Source organism: Scyliorhinus torazame, chromosome 2, assembly GCF_047496885.1.
Source record: "Scyliorhinus torazame isolate Kashiwa2021f chromosome 2, sScyTor2.1, whole genome shotgun sequence".
In the NCBI taxonomy this organism is placed as follows: Eukaryota; Metazoa; Chordata; class Chondrichthyes; order Carcharhiniformes; family Scyliorhinidae; genus Scyliorhinus; species Scyliorhinus torazame.
In genome coordinates, this window is record NC_092708.1 from 39,140,328 (window position 1) to 39,152,488 (window position 12,161).

At 42.3% G+C, this 12,161-nt stretch overlaps 1 protein-coding gene across 6 annotated transcripts in view; it reads left to right on the forward strand.

Moving 5' to 3' along the window:
• Positions 1–12,161, forward strand: part of ptpn4a (protein tyrosine phosphatase non-receptor type 4a) — a 428,661-nt gene that overhangs the window by 352,172 nt on the left and 64,328 nt on the right. For all 6 annotated transcript variants that reach the window (XM_072470160.1, XM_072470166.1, XM_072470164.1 and 3 more), the window contains 2 exons: positions 5,792–5,948; positions 6,344–6,510. In XM_072470160.1, coding sequence (XP_072326261.1) covers positions 5,792–5,948; positions 6,344–6,510 — 324 coding nt within the window. The remainder of the gene's footprint in view (positions 1–5,791; positions 5,949–6,343; positions 6,511–12,161) is intronic.

A 12,161-nucleotide genomic window follows, 5' to 3' on the forward strand; every position in this document is an offset into this window, starting at 1 on the left:
TTCTTATACTCAATGCCCCGGCCAATGAAGGCAAGCATGCCGTATGCTTTCTTGACTACCTTCTCCACCTGTGTTGCCCCTTTCAATGACCTGTGGACCTGTACTCCTAGATCTCTTTGACTTTCAATACTCTTGAGGGTTCTACCATTCACTGTATATTCCCTACCTGCATTAGCCCTTCCAAAATGCATTACCTCACATTTGTCCGGATTAAACTCCATCTGCCATCTCTCCGCCCAAGTCTCCAGACAATCTAAATCCTGTTGTATCCTCTGACAGTCCTCATCGCTATCCGCAATTCCACCAACCTTTGTGTCGTCTGCAAACTTACTAATCAGACCAGTTACATTTTCCTCCAAATCATTTATATATACTACAAACAGCAAAGGTCCCAACACTGATCCCTGTGGAACACCACTGGTCACAACCCTCCAATTAGAAAAGCATCCCTCCATTGCTACCCTCTGCCTTCTATGGCCTAGCCAGTTCTGTATCCACCTTGCCAGTTCACCCCTGATCCCGTGTGACTTCACCTTTTGTACTAGTCGACCATGAGGGACCTTGTCAAAGGCCTTACTGAAGTCCATATAGACAACATCTACTGCCCTACCTGCATCAATCATCTTAGTGACCTCCTCGAAAAACTCTATCAAGTTAGTGAGACACGACCTCCCCTTCACAAAACCGTGCTGCCTCTCACTAATACGTCCATTTGCTTCCAAATGGGAGTAGATCCTGTCTCGAAGAATTCTCTCCAGTAATTTCCCTACCACTGAAGTAAGGCTCACCGGCCTGTAGTTCCCGGGATTATCCTTGCTACCCTTCTTAAACAGAGGAACAACATTGGCTATTCTCCAGTCCTCCGGGACATCCCCTGAAGACAGCGAGGATCCAAAGATTTCTGTCAAGGCCTCAGCAATTTCCTCTCCAGCCTCCTTCAGTATTCTGGGGTAGATCCCATCAGGCCCTGGGGACTTATCTACCTTAATATTTTTTAAGACACCCAACACCTCGTCTTTTTGGATCACAATGTGACCCAGGCTATCTACACCCCCTTCTCCAGACTCAACATCTACCAATTCCTTCTCTTTGGTGAATACTGATGCAAAGTATTCATTTAGTACCTCGCCCATTTCCTCTGGCTCCACACATAGATTCCCTTGCCTATCCTTCAGTGGGCCAACCCTTTCCCTGGCTACCCTCTTGCTTTTTATGTACGTGTAAAAAGCCTTGGGATTTTCCTTAACCCTATTTGCCAATGACTTTTCATGACTCCTTCTAGCCCTCCTGACTCCTTGCTTAAGTTCCTTCCTACTTTCCTTATATGCCACACAGGCTTCGTCTGTTCCCAGCCTTTTAGCCCTGACAAATGCCTCCTTTTTCTTTTTGACGAGGCCTACAATATCACTCGTCATCCAAGGTTCCCGAAAATTGCCGTATTTATCTTTCTTCCTCACAGGAACATGCCTGTCCTGTATTCCTTTCATCTGACACTTGAAAGCCTCCCACATGTCAGATGTTGATTTGCCCTCAAACATCCGCCCCCAATCTATGTTCTTCAGTTCCCGCCTAATATTGTTATAATTAGCCTTCCCCCAATTTAGCACATTCATCCTCGGACCACTCTTATCTTTGTCCACCAGTACTTTAAAACTTACTGAATTGTGGTCACTGTTACCGAAATGCTCCCCCACCAAAACATCTACCACCTGGCCGGGCTCATTCCCCAATACCAGGTCCAGTACCGCCCCTTCCCTAGTTGGACTGTTTACATATTGTTTTAAGAAGCCCTCCTGGATGCTCCTTACAAACTCCGTCCCGTCTAAGCCCCTGGCACTAAGTGAGTCCCAGTCAATATTGGGGAAGTTGAAGTCTCCCATCACCACAACCCTGTTGTTTTTACTCTTTTCCAAAATCTGTCTACCTATCTGCCCCTCTATCTCCCGCTGGCTGTTGGGAGGCCTGTAGTATACCCCCAACATTGTGACTGCACCCTTCTTATTCCTGATCTCTACCCATATAGCCTCACTGCCCTCTGAGGTGTCCTCTCGCAGTATATACACTGGCTACAGGGACTGGAGGACTGAAGAATAGGCAATGTTGTTCCTTTGTTTAAGAGGGGTAGCAAGGATAATCCAGGGAATTACAGGCAGGTGGTATGGAAATTATTGGAGAGGATCCTTTGGAGACAGGATTTACTACCATTTGGAAGCAAATGGACATATTAGCAAGAGGCAGCACGGTTTTGTGAAGGGGAGGGAGTGTCTCATTAACTTGATCGAGTTCTTTGAGGAAGTGACATAGACGATTGATGAAGGTAGGGCAATGGATGTTGTCTACATGGACTTCAATAAGGCCTTTGACAATGTCCCTCATGACAGACTGGTACAGATTGTGGAGTCACATGGGATCAGAGGTGAGCTGGGAAGATGGTTACAGAACTGACTCGGACATAAAAGACAGAGGGTAGCAGAGGAAGAGTGCTTTTCTAAATGGAGGGTTGTGACTAGTGGTGTTCCTTGAGGATTAGTGCTGGGACCTTTTTGCTGTTTGTAGTATATATAAATGATTTGGAGGAAAATGTGACTGGTCTCATTAGTAAGTTTGCTGGTGACACAAAGATTGGTGGAATTGCAGATAGTGATGAGGGCTGTCAGAGGATACAGCAGGATATAAATTGATCGGATACTTGGGCGGAGAGATGGCAGATGGAGTATAATCGGACTAATGTGAGGTAATGCATTTTGGAAGATCTGATACAGATGGGAAATATGCAGTAAATGACAGAACCATTAAGAGTATTGACAGGTAGAGGGATCTAGGTGTACAGGTCCACAGGCCACAAAGTGGCAAAGCAGGTGGAGAAGGTAGTCAAGAAAGTTCACAGATTGCTTGCCTTCATTGGCCAGAACATTGAGTATAAAAATTGGCAAGTCATGCAGCAGCTGTATAGAACCTTAGTTAGGCCACACTTGAAATATAGTGTTCAATTTTGGTCACCACACTACCAGAAGGATGTGGAGGCTTTGGAGAGGATACAGAAGAAGTTTACCAGTATGTTGCCTGGTATGGAGGGCATTAGCCATGAGGAGAGGTTGGATGAACCTGGTTTGTTCTCACTTGAACGACAGAGGTTGAGGGGTGACCAATAGAAGTCTACAGAATTATGAGGGACATGGACAGAGTGGATAGGCAGAAACTTTTTCCTAGGGTGGTAGAGTCAATTACTAGGAGACATGGGTTTAAAGTGAGAGGGGCAAAGTTGAGAGGAGATGTTCAAAATAAGTTTTTTTTTTTTTACACGGAGGGTAGTGGCTGCCTGGAATTCGCTGCCGGAGGAGGTGATGGGAGCAGGTACAATAGTGGCGTTTAAGGGCCGTCTTGACAAATACATGAAAAGGATGGGAATACAGGGATATGGACCGCGGAAGTGTAGAAGGTTTTAAGTGAGACAGGCAGCATGGTCGGCGCAAGCTGGGAGGGCCAAAGGGCCTATTCCTGGGCTGTTCATTTCTTGGTTCTTTGTTCTATCCAGGAGACTGCAACAGAGCACAAGTGTCAGAGAATTATTGTGAATAGGTGTCATATTTCAGTCATGGTGGCTTGACCTTGAAGGGGCCAGTGGGGCCCCAGGCCCCAGTGGGTGAATGATGGGGGAGAAAGGTTGGGAAGAGTGGCCGCTGAGAGGCGGGGGGGTGGATTTACTGAGGAACTTCACTTAGTCTTCTGTCGACAAGGAATATAACTGAAACCTGCATAACCATATAAATAACAATTTTTAAAAACTTTATAATTACAGGTTTTCATATCTATATGATGTGCAAATTTTAATAATTATATACTGACCGTTACTATGCTGTTTTATGGGATTTTGTTTTTGCAGGTATGGTGATTGTCCCTTTAAGACCAATACAGCTGGCATCTGGTGTCACTTTGTTTTTAAAGAGTAGCTTTTTATATATTCGCCATGGGTTGTGCGCATTGTTGGCAAGGTCACCATTGTTGCCCACCTCTTATTACCCTTGATTGAGAAGGTGGTGATGAGTTAAAATGGTGGCACATTTGTCAGTAGTTTGCAAAACATTGTCGTAATCCTTCACATCACTTCCTGCCCAGCAAGGTCATGTTCTGTTGTTAGTATGGACTTCATCCTGTATAACATGTACTAACTGCATTGAATGCTGAAATGCTAATGCCACTTATATGCTTACAAACACATTGGCCCACTGCATCAATAATAATAGAAGGTAAACAAAGGGAAAACTGCACCAAGTCTACTAATTCCACCTATTTGAAATGGCCTAGAAGCAATCACACTTACTACAGATCATAAAAAGTGCTATAATTGCATAATTCCTTGTCACAAAACATTTTCGGACCTTTGTCTTCAGCCACTCATTGCTGAATGCTTCGGAACCTGATTTAAGGCAGTAAAAGAAACAGATTTTGCAGTTTGTAATGTTTTTTAAAGCAACCTGGATATTAATACAATGGAGCTGTAATACATAAATACTCTGCCTACCCATGTAAAGGTAAATCCCATGATTTTTACAGTAACACGATGCAATTTTCAAAAGTCCACTTTTGTCAGAGATCAAAGCTTTAAAATGTCAGAACCAAAGTATCATCACATCAGAAACCTCAGTTCGTTATATTTCTTCCTGCCTCTACTTGTCAGTAAGACGAGAAGGATGTTGATCAATTTTGATTCTTAAAGCATCTGACTTGAGGAATTTTTACTTGCTGAATTTCAAACTGTGGAAAGCTACTGGAACATATAACATGGCCAGAGCAAAGTCACATGTAACTTCAGCTAATGTTCCACCCTCAGAGTTTTCTGCTAAGTAGGAGTTCCGACTTGTGCTACATTTTTTTAAAAAGTTAGACACAAAGGAATTAGCAGTATAGAGACCTCTTTGACACTGAATATGCAGGATAACATGGTTGATATGTGTATCAGAGACAGTGCCAGGTTGCATGTTTGAACTACATTGCCAGGACCTGAGCGTGTAATTTAGGATGACTCTTTGGTGCAGTCCCAAGAGAATGTTGGATTATCAGAGTTACTGTGTTTAAGATCCAATATGAAAATGGTATGTTTACTTCTTCACAGGGAATATTAAATAACCCATTTTACAAAACTGGACAGAGTTCTGATGTTTTATCCAACATTTTTCCCTCACCCAAAACCACCTAAATATGCCATCTGGTCATTCATCACACTGATATTTATGAAATTCTGCTCTGGAGAAACTAGTTACAGGTTGAGCATCCCTTATCCGAAAACCAAAAATTCCGAAATTTGCACTTTTTTTCAAACGCCGACGTGACATCATGAGTGGGAAACATGCGCAGTTTATTCCAAAATCCGAAAATTTCCAAAATCCGATACACACGCGGCCCCAAGCACTTTGGATAAGGGATTGTTAACTTGTATTACATTTGCTGAAAAAAATTGAGACAAAAGTTTCTATGAAGTGTTTTTGACCTTGTAAGATTTGAAAGTGGTATATAAGCGCACATTTTTTTTACAATCTGTGGATTTGACCTTTTTAGGCATTTTCTTGATAACTAGTGATGACCTGTAATTTTATTGCCCCATTGGTAGAAGCTAAAGAATTCTATATTGCACTGTTTCAGTACATTTGCAAGAGCTATCTGTACTTTCGCACAAATTATGCTGAAATTAATGTCTGCTATAAAATTTGTAACTTGTTAAAATTAGATTGTGTTACATTTCCACTATGGATGTAGAGGCTTTAGACATCATCTGTTTTCTCTTAATGTGCAGGCCGACACTTGTGTTCCACGACTCAATGAAGGTGATCAGGTTGTACTGATCAATGGTAGGGATATATCAGACTACACGCATGACCAAGTTGTCTCGTTCATCAAAGCCAGCTGCGAAATTCGCTCTGAAGAACTAATATTATTCGTTCGACCCAATGGTAAGTATGCATCTTCATTTGCGAGGCAAATAAAGTAACTATTATTCAAGCTCAACTTTTGGTATCTAAAATGCAAACAGAAAATGACGGAAAACTCTGCAAGTCTGGCAGCATCTGTGGAGAGAAAATACCGTTTCTAATCCTTGTGACTTTTCTGAGTCATATGACTTAAAACGTAAACTCTTCGTCCCACCACAGATTCTGCCAGATCTGAATTTTTCCAGCATTTTCTGTTCTTACATCAGATTTCCAGCATCCGCAGTATTTTGTTTTTATTTCAGCTTTTTGTATTTAGCATGCTTAACTGGGCTACTTGAAACCAATTTCCTGAGTGGTACATCACATTATTTTTAAAGTCATTCTATAATTCTGTGAATTTGTTTTGTCTTCTCAAGCTGTTTATGATGTCGTAGAAGAGAAGGCAGAAAGTGAACCTGATTTTCAGTACATTCCAGAGAAATCTCCTCTGGATGTAATCCATCAGGATGATAATGCCTTAAGTGAGTCAATGATACATTTGCGAGATGCCCTGGAAACTGGAACTATTCTTGCACAATTTGATGTGAGTATTTTGTCCTTTTTAAACCACATGAAATTACGTAATTTTAGGGCAGCACGGTGGCACAGTGGTTAGCACTGCTATCTCACGGCGCCGAAGACCCGAGTTTGATCCCAGCCCCAGGTCACTGTCCATGTGGTGTTTGGACATTCTCCCCGTGTCTGCATAGGTATCACCGCCACAACCTAAAAAGATGTGCAGGGTAGATGAATTGGCCGTGCTAAATTGTCCCTTAATTGGGGGGGGAAAAGAATTGGGTACTCGTTATTTTACACAATTTAATAAAGTATAAACAAGCATAATTTTTCAGGCTTGTGTTTTTTTATTCATTCGTGGGATGTGGACAAGGCCAGCATTTATTGTTCATTTCTAACTGCCTTTGAGAAGGTGGTGGTGAGTTCTCTTCTTGAGCTACTGCAATCCATGAGATGTAGACACATCCACGGTACTGTTAGTCAGGGAATCTCAGGATTTTGATTCAGCAATGACGAAGGAATTGCAGTGTAGTTTCAAAGCAGAATGGTGAGTGACTTGGAGGGAAAGTTGAAGCTCGTTGTTTTCTCTTGTGCCTGCTGCTCTTGATCATCTCAGCAGTAGAAGTTTTGGTTTGTAAAGTACTACTGAAAGATCCTTGGTGAGTTACTGCATCCTGTAGATGGTACACACTATAGTCATGGTGCGCTGGTAATAAGTGAATACTTGAGATAGCGGATGAGGTGCCAATCAAGCCAACAGTTTTGTCCTGGTTGGTGTCGGATTTCTTGAACGTTTTTGGAGCTGTAATCAGCCATGCTTGTGGCGAATATTTAATCACATTCCTGATTCGTGCCTTATAGATTGTGGAAGTACTTTTAGGAGGAGGGGGGGGGGGTAGTGAACAGCCATTGGTGGTGCTACCCAATTAATTCCTTTATCCTGTTTGTTTTCCTTTCACACATTTATGCAAATCTCTTTTTAATGTTAGTATTGAATTTGCTTCCCCATTCTTTCGGGCAGTGTATTCCAGATCAACGCAGCTATGTTTCTTTCGAAAATAGTTTCCTTGTGTCACCTCAGTTCCTAATGCACAGACTTTCAATCTATGGCCTTTGGTTACTAACCATTCTGCCACTTTATTCTATAAAAGTTATTCATGATTTTAAAAATCTTCATCAAAGCTCTCCTTAATCCTACCTGCTCTAAAGAGAACATCCCAATCTTTTTTTTTCCATATGAGTATCATTTCAATACTGAAGAGATATTATTGGTTAACTTTAATATTGACTTGATATCAATATTCAAGTAAAGGACATTAGATTTTTAGAATTTGATAACATAAATATAACTGCGATAACATAGTGGACATCAAATGTCTTTGTGATGATTCAATTGCACACTAGTTTTGATCAAAGATGGGTGTCAATAAATTATATTTAAAAGATATATCTTCAGATGGCAGTTGAAACAAACAATCTAATAGGAAAACAATGTGATCAGTGTGTAGCCAATAATCCTGAAGAAAGATATGGATGTGCTACAAAAGACTGGCAAGATGCAAGACTAACGAAACCATGGTAACGGTTGGCAGGATAGTGTCCTAGCACATAATGGTTAGCAGGATCGGCTGGAAGTGAAAATGATTTCCCGACTGTTTCTGCTTATTATCCTTTGAAGTAAGTGTTTGGTCATCCTTTTGATAGCACTTCCATGTAGATGATTACAATGAAATACAATTTCATTTTTTTTGAGTAGTGTCCTGGCTGTTACGAATGTTTCTCTGATAAATATGACATAACATAGTGTATAATACAATGCACTTGTTATAATAATCTTTATTGTCACAAGTAGACTTACATTAACACTGCAGTGAAGTTATTGTGAAAATCCCCTAGTCGCCACATTCCAGGGCCTGTTCGGAAACACGGAGAATTCAGAATGTCCAAATTACCGAACATCTTTCGGGACTTGTGGGAGGAAACCCTCATTGAAAACTTGTCACTGAAAAGTTAAATAAAGCTCTTGCCTGCTTGTTTTAATCAATGGGAATTTTGATCTTCCTTGTCACAGTATTGAACACCAGTATTGTGAAAGTGCTCATGCAACTGAAGTCCCTCATTCCTGTACTATTCTATTACATTTCTTCTGCACCTTTGTATAGTAGTTGTACTGTAGAATCTATTAAGATTATGAATAATAGGGCAGCATGGTGGCACAGTGGCTAGCACTGCTGCCTCACAGCGCCGAGGTCCCAGGTTCGATCCCGGCTCTGGGTCACCGTCTGTGTGGAGTTTGCATATTCTTCCCGTGTTTCTGTGGGTTTCGCCCCCACATCCCAAAGATGTGCAGGGTAGGTGGATTGGCCACACTAAATTGCCCCTTAATTGGAAAATTACACTAAATTTTTTTTTTTTTTAATTATGAATAATAACTTGCATCAAGAATGCTGTACTTGGATAATCTGGCTATTTGCAATGTTGAGCAAAGCTATTGGTTCAATTGTAACAGGCAAAATCTCTCATTCATTAGGGAATTGGCTGCCTGCTCGGTGGCGCAAGTATATTGTCACTGGACTAGTCATTCAGAGACCCAGGGTACAGCTCTGAGAACTGGGCTCAAATCCCACCATGGCAGATGGTGACATTTGAATTAATTTTTAAAATGAAATCTGGAATTAGTCTAATGATGACCATGAAACCATTGCCGATTGTTGTAAAAACCCATCTGGTTCACTAATGCCCTTTAGGGAAGGAGGTCTGCCGTCCTTACCTGGTCTGGCCTACATGTGACTCCAGGCCCACAGCAATGTGGTTGATTCTCAAATGTCCTCTGAAACTCAGTTCAAGGGCAATTAGGAATGGGTGTAAATGCTGGCCCAGCTAGTGACAACCACATCCCCTGAAAAATAAAATAAATAGTACAATTTTGTCAAGCATGTATCTGGCTCGCATATTAGTATGCCACAGAGGACTATAAAGTGAGTTCATGCCATGATTCGTCTGCACAGCATATTCCCAGTCCTGAATGCTCTGTGATACTCCCTGTTGCTGCATTCACAGTCTATTTCAAGTCATAAACTCTTATCAGTGGCAAAATAATGACACGTTACCTGGGTGTTCTTGGCTTAAAAGATCTAAAAACAAGAAAATGGGTGAACAAAGGAACCATTATTTGGGTCTGTCATTATTTCAGCTCACTTACATCAGTGGCTGAAGACATTGTTATGCCGAATAATTTTATTTTACTGTAACAAAGCACCCAATTAGTTATTTTTTTGGACTGTGATAACTATGTAGACACATTTATCATCCATTATGAAGCAGCAACATCCCACCAAAGCATTGAAGTGAATAACTGTTATTATGGTGGCATTGGCTGAGAAAGAAATACCATAATGTGGGGGTAGTTTAAGGAGCACTTGCTGCGAGTGCTGGATAGTTTTGTCCCACTGAGAAAAGGAAGGAATGGTAAGGTGAAGGAGCCTTGGATGACAAGAGAAGTGGAGCTTCTAGTAAAGAGGAAGAAGGAAGCTTACGTAAGGTTGAGGAAGCAAGGATCTGACTCTACTCTAGAGGGTTACAAGGTAACCTGGAAGGAACTCAAAAATGGACTGAGAAGAGCTAGAAGGGGGCATGAAAAAGCCCTGGCGGGAAGGATTAGTGAAAACCCCAAGGCGTTCTACACTTATGTGAGAAATAAGAGGATGATCAGAGTGAGAGTAGGGCCGATCAGGGATAGTGGAGGGAACTTGTGCCTAGAATCTGAGGAGATGGGGGAGGCCCTAAATGAATATTTCGCTTCAGTATTCACCAGAGAGAGGGACCTTGTTGCTCATGAGAACAGTGTGAACCAGGTTAATAGACTCAAACAGGTTGATATTAAGAAAAGGATGTGCTGAAAATTTTGAAAAGCATCAGGATAGATAAGTCCCCTGGGCCTAACGGGATATACCCAAGGTTACTACGGGAAGCGAGGGAGGAGATTGCTGCGCCGTTCGTGATGATCTTTGCAGGGGCTGGTTTAGCACAGGGCTAAATCGCAGGCTTTGAAAGCAGACCAAGGCAGGCCAGCAGCACGGTTCAATTCCCGTACCAGCCTCCCCGAACAGGCGCAGGAATGTGGCGACTAGGGGCTTTTCACAATAACTTCACTTGAAGCCTACTTGTGACAATAAGTGATTTTCATTTCATTTCCTCACTCTCCGCTGGAGTAGTACCGGATGATTGGAGGGAGGCGAATGTTGTTCCCCTATTCAAGAAAGGGAATAGGGAAATCCCTGGGAATTACAGACCCATCAGTCTTATGTCTGTGGTGAGCAAATATTTGAAAGGTTTCTGAGAGATAGGATTTATGATTATTTAGAAAAACATAGTTTGATTAAAGATAGTCAGCATGGCTTTGTGAGGCACAGGTCATGCCTCACAAGCCTCATTGAATTCTTTGAGGATGTGACGAGACACATTGATGAAGGTCAGGCAGTGGATGTGGTGTATATGGATTTCAGTAAGGCATTTGATAAGGTTCCCCATGGTAGGCTCATTCAGAAAGTTAGGGGGCATGGGATACAGGGAAATTTGGCTGTCTGGATACAGAATTGGCTGGCCGAAAGAAGACAGCGAGTGGTAGTGGATGGAAAGTATTCCGCCTGGAGGTTGGTGACCAGTGGTGTCCCGCAAGGGTCTGTTCTGGGACCTCTGCTCTTTGTGGTTTTTATAAATGACTTGTAGATAGTGTTGAGGGTTGTTGCAGGTTACAACAGGACATTGACAGAATGCAGAGCTGGGCTGAGAAGTGGCAGAGGAGTTCAACCTTGATAAATGTGAAGTGATTCATTTTGGAAGGTTGAATTTGAATGCTGAATACAGGGTTAAAGGCAGGATTCTTGGAAGTATGGAGGAACAGAGGGATCTTGGGGTCCACGTACATAGATCCCTCAAAGTTGCCACCCAGGTTGATAGGGTTGTTAAGAAGGCGTATGGTGTGTTGGCTTGCATTAACAGGGGGATTGAGTTTAAGAGCCGTGAGGTTTTGCTGCAGCTTTATAAAACCTTAGTTAGACCACACTTGGATTATTGTGTCCAGTTCTGGTCACCACATAGGAAGGATGTGGATGCTTTGGAGAGGGTACAGAGGAGATTTACCAGGATGCTGCCTGGACTGGAGGGCATGTCTTATAAAGAAAGGTTGAGGGAGCTAGGGCTTTTCTCACTGGAGCGAAGAAGGCAGAGAGGTGACTTGATAGAGGTGTACAAGGTGATGAGAGGCATGGATAAGAGTGGATAGCCAGAGACTTTTCCCCTGGGTGGAAATGGCTGTCACGAGCGGACATAGGTGATTGGAGGAAGGTATGGGGAGATGTCAGAGATAGGTTCTTTACACAGAGAGTGGTGGGTGCGTAGAATGCGCTGCCAACAGACGTTGTGGAGTCAGAGTCATTAGGGACATTTAAACGACTCTTAGGCACATGGACAGCAGTAAATTGAAGGGATGTAGGTTAGATTGGTCTTAGATTAGGATAAATAGTCAGCACAACATCGTGGGCTGAAGGGCCTGTACTGTGCTGTACTGTTCTATGTTCTAATTCTCCTCTTCAAATTGTACTCTGGGCTCTTTTAACATTCATCTGAACAGACAGACAGGACAGTAAAGTCTCATCCAGAGGTGTTCTCGCTTTGGAA